General features: G+C 34.0%; 1 protein-coding gene across 1 annotated transcript in view; it reads right to left on the reverse strand.

The window, feature by feature from the left end:
• The window catches only part of LRP1B (LDL receptor related protein 1B), a 1,885,740-nt gene that overhangs the window by 540,498 nt on the left and 1,324,005 nt on the right, over window positions 1-21,237 (reverse strand). The window contains exons 35-36 of the mRNA XM_082465229.1: window positions 18,952-19,077; window positions 17,760-17,891 (exon numbers count right to left, since the gene is read on the reverse strand). Coding sequence (XP_082321355.1) covers window positions 17,760-17,891; window positions 18,952-19,077 — 258 coding nt within the window. The remainder of the gene's footprint in view (window positions 1-17,759; window positions 17,892-18,951; window positions 19,078-21,237) is intronic.

Genomic DNA, 21,237 nt, shown 5'->3' on the forward strand with positions numbered 1-21,237 from the left:
GGAAGGTTGCCTGTCTCCATTTCATGTAGATGTTTTTCTGGGGTTTTATCTTGTTCCTTCATCTGATACAAAGTCCTCTGCCTTTTCATTTTGTCTATCTTTCTGTGAATGTGGTTTTCATTCCACAGGCTGTAGAATTGTAGTTCTTCTTGCTCTGCTGTCTGCCTGCTGGTGGATGAGGCTATCTAAGAGGTTTGTGCCTGTGCCAGTTTCTAAGGCTGTGTAACAAATCATTCCAGAACTTAGTGGCTGAAAGCAACAGTATTGCTTATGAACCTGCAATAGGGGCAGGGCTCAGCAGGGGCAGTTTTTCCTGCTCTGATGTCTCTGCTCTGCTTGACATCAGCTGGGGTGAGCAGAATGCTAGGGAATGTAATCATGTGAAAGCTCGCTCATTCATGTACATGGGAAAACTCAAGCAGCTAGAGCTGGCACAGAGTTCCTTAGTACATCTTAGTACATCTCTGTTTCCATGAAGTTAGTCAGCATGATGGCCATTTTGGAACAAATCCTTTGTCTTATATGAAAAACAATCAGGTTGGATTAGATAATCTCTAAAGTCTCTTATCTCGGAAAGTCTTGTAAATCGCTGATTAAATGGAAACAGGAATAGCTTGAAAGTGATCTGAGACAGTTGGCATAATGTTAACCCATTGGGATGGAGGAGAACTTCAGAGAGTAAGTCATTCTGGAAGGGTGTAAGGCATCTAAATCAGCAAATTACCACATTTTTCAGTATTATGGATTATGTGTAATTGCAAATGTGGGACTATTTTTATAGGATGCAATTTCCAGGACATAGGGCAAGTTGATTGTTCCATGCCATTTAATCTTTCTGTTTAACAACATAATTATCATCATGGCTTATTTAAATTTTGAACACCTGATGTGATATCAAGAGTTGTCAACACATTACTGTTGCTAAGATTAAAAAAAAAAAGTCCTAGGAGTATTTATCTATATGTATTTCAGTACATTAGGAATCCATATAAAATTTAGAGTCATAATAGTATAATGCTCTTTTGTACATCCATCCTGATACTGTACATTCCATCTGATACTGACTAGAGTGTAAGAATCAATGTTACCAGTGGGCAACTGTCTTTAACAACAAAAATTAGCCTGCCTGGAAATCTAGCAGATTACATAGATCAGTTACATGAGTACAGTGAAGCAAAGCATGGAGAATCCACTAAGGACAAATGGAAGGAATCCACCTATAAACAGATGTATAAAATATCAACCAGTCCATTCTGATTTCAAGTTTTATATTTGTTTTAATGCATAATGAGTTATTTTGATATTATTATTCTGTATCACAAACCACAATTTATATATGCAAAATGTTTTATGACTGCTTTCAGTAAATAGATGGCTTTCTAGTATGGGAAAGTTTATTAAACAAAGCATGGACACCAGCTGTTCCTTATTTCTTGCCATAGACTTATCTGCATTTTACCAGTTGAAAAATTTAAATCCTAAAAGGCTAAAATTGGGGACTTCCCTGCCTGTCCAGTGGTTAAGACTTCACCTTCCAATGCAGGGGGTGCCGGTCCAATCCCTGGTCAGGGAGCTAAGATCCCACATGCCTTGTGGCCAAAACATCAAAACATAAAAAAACAGAAGCAATATTGTAACAAATTCAATAAAGACTTTACCAATGTCCACATAAAAAAAAAAAAACCTAAACAAAACAAAACGGTTAAAGCTTGCAAGGTCATATCATTTACCAATCCCAGCCTTGTAATTTATAGGTATTGTGATATGGGCCTGTCTTTGAAATCTGCACATTATGGGACTGTATTATTTCATACAAAAGGAAAATGATACAACACAAAAGGAATTTCCAGATTGAATTTCTCAATCATCCCTAAAGTGTGACTGTAAATGTGCAAAGACCTTTAATATCTAAGTAACCTTAAAAAAGCAGTTCTTGGGTATCCTGAAATGTCTCTTATGGATGGGGCATAGTTTCCCAGTAAACAGGAACCATCTCACACGCCCATCTGTGACCTGAATGTAAAAAAATAACAACAATGAAAACCAAAAAGAACTAATATTTGCCTACACAGTTATAACTTTTTAGGCATACATTATGTGAAAGTGAAATCTCCATAAAATAAATATCTGGAAACAGAAGTAGACTACAGCAACATCAGTGAAACTTAGTTTTTAAAGTTAAAGGAATAAGTGTTCAAAAATCCTTTTGATGATGACCACAATTCTCAATTTTTCCACATTGATTTTCGGTGTATTTTGAAATATAATTTTAGCTTCAAATTCCATGCAAAATGTGTATTCCATTCCTTGATATCTCAGTTGATGTAAATACAAAAATAATATCTTAAGAACTACTTTTCCCCCAGAAAATCTTCAAGTATAATTCATGCCAAGAAATTGAGCCATGATCTCATGGTTTCAAGTTTCCCCTGACATACTTGCCATATACACCTGAATGATAGTTAAATCCCATTTTGAGGAGACAACATTTCCCTTAATAAAATCAAACTTTGATTTTCCAAATTTGTCAATGAAAAGAGATTTTCTACTTGGAGAAATATGTTTAAACTATGCTGCCTTTGCTCTTGTCCCTGAGATTCATTTTCCTTTTTGGAATATTTCTAACATTAAAGCTGCTGCCACCACTGGGTCTCAGGAAAATCATTACAAAATACAACAGGATAAACTAATGCTCATATAAGAGATATATACAGTAGCAACAGTAGCAGAAGGAGTGCTTTGTTACAGTTAGCATCTCTTAATCTGAATAGACAAGTGTTCTATAATCAAGAACACTAAACAGCCACTGAATGAATAGGACTCTACTAAATCTAATTATAAAAAATAACATTAAAATGCCATGTTTTAGTATTTATTCTATAAAGGGTGATGTTTATTTATACATGCATTATTTATTTGTTCCAGAATAATTGTATGTTATAAAAGAATATCAAATCTTTTTTTTATTAGACTATTTTTTTAGAGCAATTTTAGGTTCACAGTAAAATTGAGTGGAAGGCTCAGAGATTTCCCATACATCACCTGTCTCCACATACGCACAGCCTCGCCCACAATCAAAATCCCACACTAGAGTGGTACATTTATTACAATTAGGGAGCCTCCATTGACACATCATTATAACACAAAGTTCATAGTTTATATTAGGAATCACTGTTAGTATTGTATATTCTATGGGTTTGACAAATGTATAATGACATGCCACCATCATTGTATTATACAGAATAGTTTCACTACCCTGAAAATTCTCTATGTTCCACCTACTCATCCCTCCCTCCACCTCTCCCCACTCCCAATCACTGATACCTTCACTGTCTTCATAGTTTTGCCTTTTCTAAAATGTCATGTATACCTCAAATCATTTTTTAGCTATAGTTTTGGAATAACATATTCACAGAAACATTTTTCTGTTTTAGATAAAATTTTAAAAGTGTAAAAAAATATTTATGTTTAATTTTCAGCTAACTCTATTATTTTTTTTTTCTGTAGCTAAACAACTATATAATCTTTGTGCACTCATTTAATGACTGTAGTAAAGTCTACTTCAAAATCTTGTCTCACTTCAGTAAAGACATCAGTCTCTAAAAAAATTAATTATTTAAATTAAGACTTAGCCACTTATTCTCATATTTCTTGCACAAATTTACGGAAACACTTTGTCAGACAGAGTTCGGACAGTGTCACCTATTCATGCATACTTGAATATTAAATGTCAAGAATTCTACTTTCAGAATGCTGGCATGAGGACCATAGTGGGTCCAATCTCCAGGGAAACAAGCAAAAATGGTAAAAATTATTTTTAAAAAAGTTTAAAATATCTCAAATTGACCAAAGGGTATGTGGTAAATGAAGAAAAAAATCATTCAAGAAAATTTACCAAATCTTGGTAAGAACAGTCCCCCCCTTCACTGTATCAATTCAGCTGGATGGAAGCTCTACTATGGGCAGACATGTATAAGAAGATGGGGTTCTCTTTCTCCTTGGCTCCTAATAAGGAATCTTCCCAGACAAGGCAGGACACCAGCATTTCTCATGCCCTCCAAATCCAAGTTGCAGACACTAAACTACTAGTGAATGCAGCGAAAGCTCAGGGGCTCCCTGCCTGACCCAGCCCCCAACTGTAGAGGGAAAGTTCTGCCTCAGGAGAGGAAGGCTGTGAACAATAGGATCTTGATTGCCCTACTTCCCCTTGTTGCTGGAGCAGAGTTCCATGCCAAGAGAGACAAGCCAGAGACTCTCATCCTGTCTAATGCCAGGATCAGTGACTCATGGATTTTACTCAGAATGAGAAGCAGTCCATAAGAATAGAGAACTCCAAGACTGTCCCCAAAGCAACTGACTTTATTTGAAACAGAGTGTGGAAAAGTTCAACTCTAAGTGTGCTATCCAAAACAATGAAGATTTTTGTTGTAAGTAACTAAGAGGGGGTTTTACCTTGTGAAAACAACAAGCTAAGCTGTAGGCCAACTAGCTACCCAGACAAAAACATGGAAAGAGACATCAAAGCTTTAACATCTGGAAATATATTAATGTAGTACATCATACCATCAGAACAAATAACAAAAGCTACATGATCATCTCAATAGATAGAAAAAGCATTCAACCAAATTCAGCACTCCTTTATGATAAAAATATTCAATGAAATAGGAATAGAGAGATCTTCAATCTGATAAAGGGCATCTACAAAATACTACTAATAGAAAAACAGCTCACATCACATAGTTAGTTAATATATAAATATTGGAGGTTTCCCCTTAAGATCAAGAACAAGACAAGAATGTCTGCATACTACAGATTTTAGTCAGGGAAATTAGGCAAAAAAAGAAGAAAGAGGAGAAGGAAGAGGAAGAGGAGAGGGAAAAAAAAAGATAGAAGAAACAGCAGAAGTTGAAGTAAAAGGCACCCAGATTTAAAACAAAGAAGTATGCTCATTCTATTTGCATATGGCATGATCTTGTATATAGCAAATACTAAGGAATCCACTACAAAAACCTATTCCAACTAATAAAAGAGTTCAGTAAGGTTGCAGGATATGGGGTCAATATATAAAATCAACTGTACTTCTATACACTTACAATGAATAATCCAAAAAATAAAATTAAGTAGCTACTTAATGCTTTCAGTAGCATTCAAAAATAGGAATAAAGTTAACAAAAGAGGTATAAAACTTATACACTGAAAACTGCAAATCATTTTTGAAAGAAATTAAAGAAGAACCAAGTACAGAGGAAGATATAACACGTTACTTTACTGGAAGATCACAATACTCCCCAATTGTTTTCTATAGATTCATCACAATCCCTGTTGAAATCTCAATTGGTTTATTTGCCAAAATTGACAAGCCAATCCTAAAACATGTCCGCATTAGGTCCAGGTTCCATGCCTGAAAGTTACATGGCAATGCAAGAGACCACGAAGAGACAAAACAATCTTGAAAAAGAAGAACAAAGTTGAAGGACTCACACTTCAAATTTCAAAATCTACTACAAAGCTACAGTAATCAAGACAATAGGTACTCATAAAGATAGATCTATAGGTCAGTGGAATTGAATTTAAAGTCCAGAAATAAACTCTCACATTTACAGCCAATTGATTTTCAACAAGTTGTCAATACAATTCAATAGTGGAAAGAATAGCCTTTTCAAAAAATGGTGCTGGGATAACTAGATATCCACATGCAAGTCCACACAGATATTCACATCTATATATGAAAATTAGGTCAAAATGGATTGACCTAAATATAAAAGCTAAAACATAACACTTAAAAGGAAACATAGCATTAAATCATAGCACCCTTGGATTAAGTAATGGTTTCTTAGATAGGACACCAAAGGCACAAGCAACAAAATTTTAAAAATGAATAAATTGGACTTCATTAAAATTTAAACTTTTGTGTTTCACACTACATCAAGAGGGAAAAGACAAGAAAAGAATGGGAGAAAACTTTTGCAAATCACATACTTTATAAGGGATTTTATCTAGAATAAATAAAGAACTCTAGGAGTTCAACATTAAAAAAAAACATTAAAAAATTGGGCAAAGAATCTGAATAGACATTTCCTTCTCAATATATACAAAATGACAAATAAGCACATCAAACAATGCTCAAAATCATTAGGCATCAGGGAAATGCAAATCAAAGCCACAATAAGGTATCATTTCATTCCCATTGGAATGGCTATTAAAAAAAAAAGATAATAACAATTCTTGGTGAGGATGTGGAAAAATTCAACACCTCACACACTGCTGTGGGAATGCAAAATGTTTCAGCCAGTTTGGAAAAGAGTCTGATACTTCCCTAAAAGGTTAAACATAGAGTTACCATATGACCTATCATGCTCATTTCTAGGTATACATCTTAGGGAAATAAAGAACAAATATCTACACCAAAATGTGTATATGAATGTTCCTGGCAGCTTTATTTCTAATAGTCAAAAAAGTGGAAACAACTCAAATGTCAATCGACTAGTGAATGGATAAATAACATGTCATATATCCATATAATATAATATTATTTGGCAAAAAAATAATTAAGTACTGAAGCTACAACATGGATGAACTTTATGCTAAGTGAAAGAAGTCCATCACAACGGACCGTTTACCAGACGATTCCATTTACCTGTAATGTTAGGAATAGGCAAATCTATAGAGAAAGAAAGTAGATTAGTGGTTGTCTTAGTGCTAGGAAGTTAGGAGAAACATGAGAATTACTAATGGGTATGGAGCTTCCCTTTAGAGTGATGAAAATGTTCTAAAATTAGATAGTGGTGATGGTTGCACAACTCTGTGGATATACCCTCTGTGAATATATTAATTCTATGGTATGTGAATTATATCTCAAAAAAGTTGCCAGTTATAAAAAAAAAAAGGGCAATTGTATTTTGAGGAATTATCACAAATGTTTGAAAAGATTTACAGCCAAAATTTGGAAACAATAAAAATGTCCCAAAATATTGGAAAGGTCAAAATATCATGGTAATCCACATGATAAATAATGTACCCCTATTAAAAATAGTATTTACAGATTGTTAATCACAACATAGCAAAGTGTTCATGTTAAAATAGTTAGAAAAAGATTAGGACAAAATTTTATCAATAGCAAGATTATTTGTATTTTAAAAACACAGCATGAATATTAATATTCCAAAATGTTAATAATTGCTGTTGGTGTAGTAATAGTATTGGTAATTTTTACTTCAACTTTGTTTCATGTTTCCTAATTTTCCAAATTTCCCATTATGTACAACTCTAAGAAAGAATTTTTAATCAATGTTATTTAAAAATTGAGATATGCCATCAATAAATGATTGCTGAACTAATGACTATGACTCCACAAGCTTATTTTAATAATGTTTAATGATGATTGAGCTGACAGATGTCTACTTTTTTATTTAATCATCATTATTTTGAGTTAATAGGGTTTCACATGAACATTGCAAATAGTATACAAATATACTCATTGTAATCCTTTATTGTATCTATAAATTCAAATCTGAGCCAAGCTCAAAAATATCACTTGCTTTATCACTAAAATAGTATTAATGGAAAACATTAAATGGAAACAACCATATTGCTATCATCACATTTTAAGTTAGGGGGTTAATAAGAGTCACCAATAAATCTTAGCTCTTTTTCCTTCTAACCAGAATAATGTCTCATAAGTAACAAAATAAAAATTTTGAATCCTCTTATCCAGGATTTAGAAAATAGCTTTTCATATATAGTTAGAACCTTGAATTACTGTGGAATCATCAATTCTTTTTAGTATCTTAATATTTAATTTGTAAGGAAAGCAGCAACATAAATAGAATCTGTCCTGTGAACATTTGTTTTTCCCCTGAAGAAAAGGATAGATTCACAATAGACTACTTTCTGTACTCAAACTATGCAAACCTAATTCTGATTCTGTTCATATGGGTTTTAATGACTGTTGACTAAGAAAATAGATGGTTTTATAAAATAGCCTACAGGTTGTTACTGTTGAAGCTGTTAATAGTGGGAGTTGAATAGTCAAAAAGCCGGAAGAGACCCAGAGAAATCATGATTCAGAAGAGGTGGTTTGTCTGTTTTAACTCTTTAAAATACTCCAGAGCCAGAGATTTATAACCAGTAAGTAATCTATTCTATTATTTAATAAATTGACAATCAAGTTCCATTTCTGGTTCCATCTGAGTTTTTTTCTACGTAATTTACATCTAACGCCTCTCCTTCCGTCTTCAGTAAAATTAAATAATAAATAAATAAAACAAATAAAATTCTAGACTAATGAAATCAGGATTTTTTTTTTCCCAACGTAGTCCTAAATGAACACACTGACAGAATGCTTTACCCATAGCAAACAAAGGGAGATAATGTGCTGTCCTTGGAAGATTTGCATAGTTGCTCTGTGCACCACGGTGGGTGAGCTTAAAGAACTGTCAACTGTTGCCAAGTATTTTGGAGCTCCCTTCCTGGACACAAAACTCTAGACAGGAACACTGGATGCAACAGAACTCATTCTAAGCATAGTTGACATCAGTCAACACACAGCCTGCATTGGTGCCAAGAAGAAAGTAACTGCGCTCATAATTCTGTTGGTGTTACCTCTATATCCCCCAGGCAATCCTAGACAGCTTTAAGCAATTTTTTGGAAGAGGTTTTCTTATAAAGCTTTGGTGCCAAACAACTGTCAGTAGAAGATTTAGTGTAAGTTAATATTACATGAAGACTTCTCCACACACTGGTCAAAAACTGTAAAGGTCGATTTGAGAGTGTTGCTGGCTTTTGTTGGAGAATTTTTCTGGAATCCTGGTCAAAAGCAAATTTGGCAAGTTCATGATATTAAAAGCCAGGTACTAATGAATGAGATAACCAGGATAACAAATAGTACCCTAATGCAAAAGACATTGGGTCTGCTACTTTCAAGGATAGTGTCACTAAACTAGAGGTGCATTTCAAAATCATTGAAAATACGTGTTAGATTTTTCTACCTTGGCACTATTAGCATTTGGGACTGAATAATTCTTTGTTGTGGTAATCTGTCTTGTGCATTGTTTAGCAGCATCCCTGGCCTCACCCAGTAGACGCCAGTAGCACCCTTTCAGTCATGACAATGAAAAATGTTTCCAGATATTGCCAGATGTAATCTGGGGCGCATAATCATCCCCAGTTGAGAACCACTGCCATAGAACTACTAAGTTACTTAGTACTAGGACCACCAACTATCCCCTGTCCCCAGCCTGACTTTCTGAACCCCATGCACTGAATGGTCCAATATCTCTGAGCCTTTGCCTTATATAACACATTTGTTGTTGTTGTTGAATACTCATTCATTCTTGGATACTTCTGGACTCTTTCCTCACTTTCATCTTACCCTAGCATGGTAGTGTAAAGAAAACTAGGGTTTGGGAAATATGTATGTGTGTGTGTGTGTATATATATATATATATATATATGTATATATATATATAATATATATATACACACACACACACATATATATATACACATATATACACACACACACACACACATACATGTGTGTGTATATGTATATATGTATGTATAAGTTCAAACCCCAGCTTTGTCCCACTCCATCTGTAAAGCATTTGACAGTATTTTGGCTTTATTATTTTTCTCTACCTGGAGCACTTCTCCAGGTATCCAAGGCTTACTATTAATTAGAGTTAAAAACGGATTCAAGACCATGATCCTGGTTCTTTACATTAATTCATCCTCACTTGGTTTAAACCAGAATACAGAAGCTGTCCATATAGGAGCATCATTAATAATTCAAACTGACAATCAAAATTCACCTCTTAGACACCACTGTATAGGGATAATATCAATAAAAATCTATAATATTGTGATAAGCAGCCTCTAATGTGGCCACCAATGTTCCGCACCAGCTGGTATTCATTCCCTCCTCTAATCCCTTCCTTTGAGTGTGGGCTAGACCTACTAACTAGCTTCTAATAAACAGAATATACTAAAATGATGAGATATCACTTCTAAGACTGGGTTATAAAAGGTCTGGCTTCCAGTTCCTGTGTGCCCTTTCTCACTCTTTTTTCATTAGCTCTAAGGGAAGCTTGCAGTCATGTTTTGAAATGCCCTGGGGAGAGGACCTCATGACAAGAAACTAAAATAAATAGTCAGTGAGGAGCTGTGACTCTCAGTCAAACACACAAAAGAAAATAATTCCTGCCATCAGCCACATGGATAATTTGGAAGCAGATCCTCCCTAGTTGAGCCTTATGATGAGACCACATATCTGGCCAATACCTTGAAGGCAGCCTCATGAGAGCCCTAAGGGAACTCATAGACGCTATAAGATAATATTGCTTTAAGTGGCTAAGTTTTGGTAATTTGTTATACAGCAATAGTTAAATAATATAAACATAGTGAGATAAATGATTTTCTCTTTCTTCTCATTCTCCTCTTGATGATGATGATTATCATCATCATTACTCTCTCTCAGATGAGGCTGTACCATTAATCTTCTGCCCCTAAGTTTAGCAGGGGCAATTCTACAATTGTTGACCATATTATCATCATTCCCCCAAACGCTGGGCACTGATATTGCCTATTAATTATCTTTCCCAATCATAAGTACAATAGAATTAAAATTCTCACTATGAAATTATCAAGGATCTGATGTTGATTACTCCACTATTGGTTATTCAATTCATGGCTTTTGTAAATTGCAAGGGCAAAAATCCAAATGCAAATCTTTAATTCAGAATTTGAGCATCCCAAAGTAACCAACTGTCCTCTGCATGCATATCTCATCCCAAAATCCAGTTTCTTCATTGTTAAAAATACTATCTTCTTCAACAGATTATTCTGATGATTTAAATTGCATAAATATATAAAAGTTTCCAAATATTATTCCTGTAATGTAGTAAGTGCTTAATAAATATTAAGGGTTTTTGTGATGCTATTTTAATTTCTTCCTCTTCCAAACCTCCTCTTCCTAACCCACTCGTGGGTGATCAGTTCCATTTCTAGGCTTTCTACTTTAGCCAAGTCCCTGTTCTAAAAGTAATAAGAAATTCATAGAAATAATTAGCTCTTTTTTCCTTTCAAATCCCCCAAAGGATTCACTTACTACTTCTGGCCTCTGGCTAAGAATGAAACCAAATGATAAAAAGAAAGATCGATCCATTCCTTATGACCAGTCCAAAAATCAATTAGATGACTTTTCTTTTCCTCTTTTAACTAGAAAATTGTCTATTTGATAAAAAACTAATGGCCAACAATCTCAGAAGCTGAATCATAGCTTTTTACTTCTTTTCCAAAAGAAAGGGTATCAGAAAGAAAAATAAATTAGTATGCCCTTGGTTTTCTTAAAATAGGGGAAATACACTTTTTCAAGGTTAAAGTTACACTTTACAATATTAATGGTATCAACGTACCTAAGCTAAAGGAGACCTCCACATTATCATTTGCATATCCAATTTCCACAAATAGATACCAATCTATTGTCTAATAGAGTATGAAATAATTTGAAAAACATCCAAAAGATTGACCTATCCATAAAAATATTTTCTTCACATGTCTTTAATGGTGCTTTAGTTGGATTTACAGTGTTGGGTTGAGATACTGTGCTTCATTCAAACATACTAGTAAGATAACTTGTCAATCTCTTAGCAGCTCTTTTTTTTTTTTTTAATTATTTATTTATTTATTTATTTTTGGCTGTGTTGGGTCTTCGTTTCTGTGCGAGGGCTTTCTCTAGTTGCGGCAAGCGGGGGCCACTCTTCATCGTGGTGCGTGGGCCTCTCACTGTCGCGGTCTCTCTTGTTGCGGAGCACAGGCTCCAGACGCGCAGGCTCAGTAATCGTGGCTCACGGGCCCAGTTGCTCCGCGGCATGTGAGATCTTCCCGGACCAGGGCTCGAACCCGTGTCCCCTGCATTGGCAGGCGGATTCTCAACCACTGCGCCACCAGGGAAGCCCTCTTAGCAGCTCTTAATAATTTACTATGAATAAGTGTAACCAGGCCTTTTGAGAATAGGGTTCTAGGTAACTCAATTTTGATAAGGAGAAGAGTAGAGAAAGACATCAGAGTATCAGATATAAATGTATAAGAGATTCCTGAGCTGAAAATCCTGAGCAGCTAGAAAGAAATACAGCAGAATAGAGTGACTCAGGAGAGGGAAAAAGAAAGTTGCCCAAACAGACTGGATGTACTTCATGTGAATAAGTACAAAGCTGGTGTTGGGACCTTTCATTTTCATGAGAAGTGCTAACTGCCTGAGAAAGAAGTTTCAAGAGACTTCATGATTCTTTCAATAACAGAGAGAATAATATATCCCAAATAAGTTGACCAAAGTTTTCATGATAGTAGGTCATCACTGTGCATCTTCTGGAGCTTTTGGTTTCAGGTAACCTATTGAGGAATCCAGATGCCTAACAGAAGCTTGCTTTGTTTTGCTTTGTATTTTATATTTTGAGTTCAGACATTATCCAAAAAGGATATGTGAAGTATTTCCAATAATTTGTTTGACCTATAATGACTTATTCTATGCGTGGTTATATTCGTTTCCTCATGATGTTGGAAAGTTTTTGTTTTCTTGTAGTAGTTAATACTTTACATCCTGAAAGATTTACTGGACTTGACCATCTACAAATACATACAAACTGTTCTCATGAGTTGAAAATATAGTCTTGAAACAAATTTGAAATGACAACACAAAGTAGTATCCGTTCACTCTCACAAGAACAGAAAGAAATTGAACCAGCCCTAAAAATTCACTTTGTAGCCAAGGAAATGGTTTCCATAAAATTGAAAAAATGTCTCAAAGCAACAGTATTGTATTTCTTAAGCTATTGCTGTTACTGACATAAAAAGAATTCTTTCAATAATTCTTCTTCGGCCTTGGTTGGTGACACAGTGGTTATTAGAAAAAAACTGTAAACAGCTCTTTTCTATGCCTCCAGGCATAATAAAAAAAGAGACTCTCACTTGAGTGTCACCTGCTTCAATTATTAGATGGGTTTAAAGTAATATGATTCAGTACATAAATCAAAATAAAGCATGATCTTTTACCAGTACAAATTTGCAGAAGTGCAATGTAGTTTCATCAAGTAATGCCAACAATGGTCTAAATAAAATTATGTTTAAGTGGTTACAAAGGCAAGATGGCATAGTGTAAAGAATTAAAAGTAGGACACTCCATTACCATACAGCCCTTGATCTCTCAGGGTTCCAGTTTCCTTATCTGTAACATGAGGAAATGCCACTAGATTGTGTCAAATGTTCCTTCTAATTCTAACAATTCAAAGATATATGCAAATGTTGTGGAACTATTGGGGAGAAAATCTTTCATGTAAATAGGTGATATTCAACCGTGTAAATGTGGCAACAGTATTTTGTCACATATTCTCCTTCAGGGTTGTTGCAGTTTTTTTTCAATAGACTATTTTTTACAGCAGTTTTAGATTCACAGCAAATTTGAGCAGGGGTCCCCATATACCCTTTCCTTTCCTACACTCACAGCCTCCTCCACTATCAACATCTCATACCAGCGTGGTACATTTGTTACAAGTAATGAACCTACACTGACATGTCCATAGTTTATATTAGGATCTATAGTTTACATTAGGGTTGAGTCTTAGTGTTTTACATTCTATGGATTTTAACAGATGTGTAATGTTAAATGTTCCTTCAATTTTTGTATTGTCTTAATAGCCAGATCACTGTGTGATGCTGTAAAAAGGCATTAGAATATTCCCCATAGTGAGTGTAAAGCAATGACATCCAAATAATGGTACTTTGATGCTCTCTTTAAAAAAGAAAAAAAGATTCCCATAGATTATCCATTCATGCATTACCTCAGAAACTATTCCTAGTTTATCTTTGTCCCCCATAGCAACTTAGCTGTGATGTACTACTCCTAGCAGATAGTAATCAACATTTGTTAACATTGAGTTGGATAACTCCAATTTGAACAAAAGAGATAAAAGATGAAAAAAGAATATAAGCTGGAAAAGTTCAGTCAATCACCATTCTCTGAGTAGAATTTCCTCTAGTTAAGTAATATCCTATTATGTGATTATTGTGAAAAAGTCATAAACACCCCCAAGGTGTGGGTGGGGGAACTGAATAGAGCATTACTCACTGGAGATCACATTACTAACTGGAGCAGTGAGCTTTATTTTGAAGGCTTTTCCCCTAACTAAAATATATCTTTTAAAACATCAAATGCAGTATTCGTTCATCAGGAGGAATATCACCCAGCAGGCCAGGATTTTCAAAGCTTAATCTTTTTTTTTCCAGTGGAATGGGACTTTTCCAGTGAAGTGATAAGAATACATTGAACATTTAAAAAGAGCCACAGGGTCTTCTTTCTTCTGTGGATAGTATCCAGAATTGCTTCATCTGGTGAAAGAAATCCTTTCACTGCAGAAAACTTTAATTCATTACAACCAAAACCCAGCAAGATTCAGATATGTTAATCCTTGTGAAATGTACAGGTTTGAGCATATATTTATCCCTGAGAATTGTGGTAGTGAATTGGTATTACATAAATTACGATAGTTATACTTAACAAGTGATCCTCCTTCACACCATTTCCTTATTATGTTTAGAATAAGGGGCAACTGTGCTCTTTCATTTTGTCATCCTTACCTTTGATTGATCCTAAAAGTAGAGATTATGTCCTGAAGTGAATGCAGTTAATGAAAGAAGAGGAAATAGAATGTCTGCAAAGGGAGCTAGTAGAGGAAGAACCTATAATCAGGTTATAAAGGTCTTGATAAAAATAATAGGGGGTGATGTATCAAAAATTTTCTCTATCTCTCTGGAGCAATTCAGTTATTTTCCTTTCTTCCTCCCTAAAGCAGCTTCATTCAACCAAGTCACAGAACTTGTATGTTGTCTACAATGCTATTATGAATCAAGTTGCTGACATTCTTATGCTCACATATTTTCATAAAATGCAATTATTAAAAGATCAGACAGTATAGTAGATGGAAGCACAAATGTACGTGGAGACATGGTTGAAAACTCTTGATACTACTGCCAGCACCACCATCATCATTAGTGTTTCAGTTCGTTTACTGTCTGCTAGCCTCCTAGGTTTACATTTAATGACTTCAAATAGCTGGTGATGTTATTTAATCTTTAAATATCTGCTCTACAGACTATTCATTATCATCATTAGTAGTAAGTTCATTTTCACTAGAGGCGTTCACTAATGTACTCTTTCTGTCCTCAAGAAGTTAAGAAACAACTATACTCTATGCAGATAACTGAATAGAAAAAATACTATCAGTCAAAGAACAGAAAACAAAATCTTTGCTAACTGGGAGCTTAAACATAGCTTGCAGAATATGTTTGTAAATATATATCACATATGCTAATTTCTACAATTTATTACTTTCCATTATTAGGTATTGTTACTATTTTCTGAGCACTCATGTATATCAAGCACTGTGCTAAACATTTACAGACATCGATCTAAATATCCCCAAAAGTGAGGAAACTGAGCCTCAGAAAAATTAAGTAATTTATCCAAGGTCATAGAACTAGTAAGTGGTTAGACTGGTTTTAGAATCCAACTTGTCTGTTGCAAAAGTCTGGTCTCTTCCCACTGTATGTTTTCCTGGCCCCTAGGTCTCTGGCCCTCTTAGATTTCAAAGCAAGTTTTATCTTGCTATTTTCTGATTAACAGTAGAAATTTTAATAGACTCAAACACTCTAATTTCACATGACTTTTCCATATGCCTATATCCTTTTGCATTTAGAAGAAATTGATTTTCCAAAAATAATTCCTTTCTAGGAATGTAATTTTAAAATATGGCAGGTATAATACGAAGAATACAAAGTTTTAACTAATAAGTAGTAATTGCTCTACGGAAAAACTATTTTGATACAAAATATGTTTATTATAAAATATTAGTAATTACTAAGGATTTAGAAACAGGGAGAGTACTATTCTTTGCAAATATAATTATCTGCTCTCATGGCACATTATATGAAACTTAACCATTTCAGGGCCAACATACAAACCTTGGAGAGTGAATTCAACTCATACAAATAATCAGTTTGCCCTTAAGGAACAAGAGATTTACAAATGATCTAATCAGGACATTTGACCAAATGGCTTATTTGATATTTGTATTTGGAAATTTATCAAATACTTTCAAAAATCATTATGGAACCTTTAAAAGAATCAACTATGTGATACCGGCTAAAACAAGGGACTGTGTGTACTTAGTAAAAATATATACACATATATAAGTACACCCTTTTCAAGAAGTTCAAGTTTTTCTTAGTTTTGCACCTATTAAATCCTATATAATAAAATTCTACAGAATAACATGTACGTGAATAAGAGGCAGGGTGGATTACACATTGTAGGGTAGTGAGCCTTCCACAAAAAATGAGGTTGGATCAAAGAGCCTTGTTTGATCAAAAATCACACTGATTTTGGCAAAATTTACATAATGCTCAATAAAATATGTTATATTTGTTCTATATTTCCTTTCAGAAAAAGCCATTTTAAAAAACAGAAAATTTTCCTCTTTGTGATTCCAAATATTCGGTGCAAATAATTTTCTTAAGAAAAGTCATCTTTGAACCATTTGTAAAAATCCCCAGTAATTCACTAATTTGTAGCCAAAAATTCATTAACACGTGATTGAACAAAATTTGTTAGAGGCGAGGGAAATAATAGGCTTACTACCAGAAGCCCATGTGCTGCTGCTTAAAGATTTTTTTAAAGATTATAGATCAAAGAACTATTTTTTTAACATTTGATAAAATTGTCTTTACATATATAAAAAATATACTGGGAACATGCAGTACATCTTCAACACCAAAACATTAACTCAGGAAGCATATGACTTAGTTGGATGAGAGATGGAGAAATTTGTTTTTATAAATTTAATCCTTCAAGTGTAGAATAATAAATATGAATATTAATGAAAGAAGTATACCCAATGCTTATGCTATATCTGAATTTAGCAATTAGAACAAAAATTTATTTCCTTCAATAAATTTAACAGTTTCTACCATCAATTCCCAATCACACAAATTCTTTTTTTTTTTTAGCCTTGCCGTGCAGTTTGTGGAATCTCAGTTCTCCAACCAAGGACTGAACCTGGGCTATGGCAGTGAAAGCGCTGAATCCTAACCACTAGACCACCAGGGAACTCCCCACAAATCACACATTTGTGTTAGCCACAAAAAAATGATAGTGTCCAATCTGCTTTCTTTCACTGTTTGCTAAAACAAGAAGATAAGGTAAAATCTGACTCTGAAATAATAGCTACTGTATTCAAAAGTAATACAGAAAGGTTTAGCATTTATAATTGTTTCCATTATTTGGATTTCATTTGCTATTACCTGTATTAGAATAGATAACCACATCCTGGAAAATATTTTAAATAAGATTATGTTTAAGTAAATAATAAATCAAAATGCTTTATTTTTAATATTTATAGTTGGATTAACGTAAAAGTGTCATTTGAAAGATAAAAAAAGATAGAAATAAAAATGAAGCAACCAAATGCCAATCATGGCATTTTAATGTACTTGCAATTCAAATGTTATATGTCAGAAAAATTCTGCTTCATTTTTTTCAGACAAAACATATTTACAACAATTTGTGTTAGGCTTAAAAATTCACTTCTGATTTGCTTTCTTATTCCTTATCTTGACTATCAGAGTACAGATGGAAAGGTTATATTTCCATCATGTTTAATAAATCAAGGGAAAGCATTATACATAAATTATGAATAAAAGCTATTTACCTGCATGGAAATCTATTCCCACAGCAAATGAAGTTCCTGATATAGGCATCAAGGCATCCATTTTGTCACTTGGTTCCAGAGGTATTCCCCTGATTCCTTCATGAACAGAGTACATAAGAAATGACTCTATACCTAAATTTAAAAGGAAACAAAAACAAAAGGAATATATAACATTAAAATCATTCCATTAGCAGGAGGTGGGTATCAAGATGGCAGAGTAGAAAGACCCCAAACTCACCTCCTCCCATGGGCATGCCAAAATTACAACTACTTACAGAGCAACTATCTATGAGAACAATCTGAAGATTAGCAGAAAAGGTTTTCCACACCTACAGATATAAAGAAGGAGCCACAATGACATGGGTAGGAGGAGCAGAGACATGGTCTAGTCAGGACACAAACACACCCCCAGGTAAGTGACCCACAAACAGGAGAGAAGTCACAACCACAGAGGTCCTCTCTGAGGAGTGAAGGGTCTGAGCCCCACACAGGGCTCCCCAGCCCGAGGATCCTGCACTGGAAAGACAAGCCCCCAGAAAGTTGGGCTTTGAAAATCAGCTGGACTTGTTTCGGAGACACATATTGGAAACAGAGGCTTCTCTCTTAAAGAGTGCACACAAAATCTCACATATTCCAAGTCCCAGCACAGAGACAATAGTTGGAAAGGTGCCCAGGTCAGATCCACTTGCTGATCTTGGAGAGCCTTCTGGAGAGGCAAGAGGCAATTGGGAAGCCCCCTGGGGACTGACAGGCTGGCAGCAGCCACTTTTGGGATCTTGGGATGCTTTTCAAACTAGTCCAAAAAAATTCAAGAGGAAGAACACCTCCAAATTCATTCTATGGGGACAGCATCACCCTAATTCCAAAACCAGACAAAGATGCCACAAGAAAATAAAACAACAGCCAAGATCACTGATGAACATAGAGGTGAAAATCCTCAACAAATATTAGCAAACTGACTTAACAATACATTAAAAGGATCATACATCATGATCAAATGTTATTTCTGCCACAGATGCAAGGATGGTTCAATATCCGTAAACCAATCAGTCTGTTACACCACACTAACAAAATAAAGGATAAAAAATTATATGATAATCTCAATAGACACAGATAAAGCTGACTTTGGTTGCCTAAAATCTGTATGGATGAAGTAAATGCATCAGAACTAAGATTTTTCAAAACCTCATACCTCGACATGACATGCGGTTCTTTTGGAGATAATATCCAACTGTACACATGCAAGTCCTTGTAGTTTCAGATGTTGGTAAACAAAGCTGAGAACATCCACCATTATTTAGTTGGCAAGAATTGCTGCCTGCAAAGTAGGAAAACAAACAAACAAAAGAAACATAAAAATCAAAAAAACTAAAGAAAGTATAATTCAATATCAGTAATTTGAAGAAATATTTATGCTATTATTGATTTATAAATGCAGCTATTTCATATTGGTTAGTATCATATTTTATTCCCTCAAATAATTTGAAGTAGCAAATTATGGTTGAAGTTTCTCCTTCCAAAAAAGCACTGCATAGTGATTACAGACAACAGTACTATACTCAATTTATAGAATCAATTTAACTTTGAATACAATTTGAATACAATTCAAAGTTGCTAAGAGATTAGATCTTAATTGTTCCCACCACAAAAAAGAAATGATAATTATGTGATGTAACAGCTAGCACTATGGTGGTAATCATATTGCCATATATTAAGTATCAAATCAACACATTATACATCTTAACCAACATTATCTGTCAATTATATCTCAATAAAAATACATTTGCAATAAATAAATAATTTTTTTGTAAAGTAAGATACATGAGAGGATTCATAGTTATAGAAGAGCAAAAGGAAATTGGTGTGCCGTGAATATGGTCATAGATCTTTGTAATATTTTAAGATCACAGAAACAAGGAAATCTCTTTTCTGACTTCTAAATTTCACTTCAACTCTACAGTTACTTCCTTTTCAAGAATACTTTATCCAAATGTATCAAATAAATAGTTGTTAATTTATATTACTGACTCAACTCAAAGATTATACCATTGAAAGTAAGGAGGTACATATATACATATATGTATAATTGATTTTTTAAAAGCAAGGAACTAAAATTTGCCATTCCAAGGAACATAATTCTTCCAAAATAGATTTAAAACACACCCATAAGAGTTATCTAATTAACTGGCATATTAATTTTCCTTATTCCTGTGAGGTAGCAATGACAAATATTAGGTAATCACAGGTCAGAATTCTATAAAGATGGTCCATTAAATTTACTAGGCCCAATGTGCTAATTAAAGCTGGTAACATAAAGTTAAGTAATTTACAATCTTATCCATCAAGTTCATTAAATATCCCAGTTTTACAACATTTTTATTATTCTAGGACATGCAATGCCATTTACTGGATGTTCAAACTCTGATATGAAGTACACTAAATCCAGTGAGAATTACAAAGCATTATGAAAGCTATATATCAATAGTGCTCTATGGAAAATTCAAAATACCAATGTAGCTCATTATTTCTAATCTCCTGAATTCAAGATAGTCTGATTGGATTTAATTGTTCAATCAAACCTGTCACAAGTTCTGTCATTTTTGAAGTGTGAAATAGTCTCAACTGGGGAGATTTCTCAACAGGAGATGTACCACATTCTCTGCTCATTTCTTATACCTGGCAGTTGCTCTTATGTAGGTCTACATATTAGGATTTGAGTTGCCCTGAACTTCTGAAATGATTACCTTTATCTCATATATAAACTAATGGAGATTCATTGATTTATTCCCTTTTTTCCAAGCTGACTTATAATACTAAGATGAATTTTCAGCTCTATGATTATTTTAATAATGAGACAATTGTATTTATGGATCTACAGTAATTCCATACTGACCATGTACATATTTCATTTTATAGAAAGCATGTGAATGTACATTAATGCAATGCCAATCTATAGAGATACGCATTTGGATATAAATTTACTTCGACTACCACTAAAGACTGGAAAGCTGGGAAGAGATTGACAAGTGATACTTGTCTATAAAGTTTGAAAAAACACCAAACAGAGAGTAGGGGAAACAAGTGAATTGAAGAAGTAAAGAAAAATGGATTAGAGTTGATTTATAAAAACAAGAGAAAATGAGGCATTATATAACCTTGATAATATCCAAAATATGTGAAAAAGAAGAAAAAGGAGATCCTGGGACTGTGCATTTTTAAACATAATAGTAATAATTATTTTTTATAAATAATAAAATTAACTATGTTAATGTTGTACAACAATAACACAATCCATGTATCATTTGTTTAGTCTCTAAGGGAAAATGGTGGTGAAAGAGAAAAGGCAAAAAAATTAAAACACATCATTATTTTAATAAGTATCTTTGCCTATTAAATATAGATTTGATGTAGGAAAAATATAGAGAGATTTTTAAAGTAATAATTTAGGTAGTGAATATCTAGCAGGTTAGAAATACTG

The sequence above is a fragment of the Balaenoptera physalus genome (genome assembly GCF_965194825.1).
Source record: "Balaenoptera physalus genome assembly, chromosome: 6".
Lineage (NCBI taxonomy): Eukaryota > Metazoa > Chordata > Mammalia > Artiodactyla > Balaenopteridae > Balaenoptera > Balaenoptera physalus.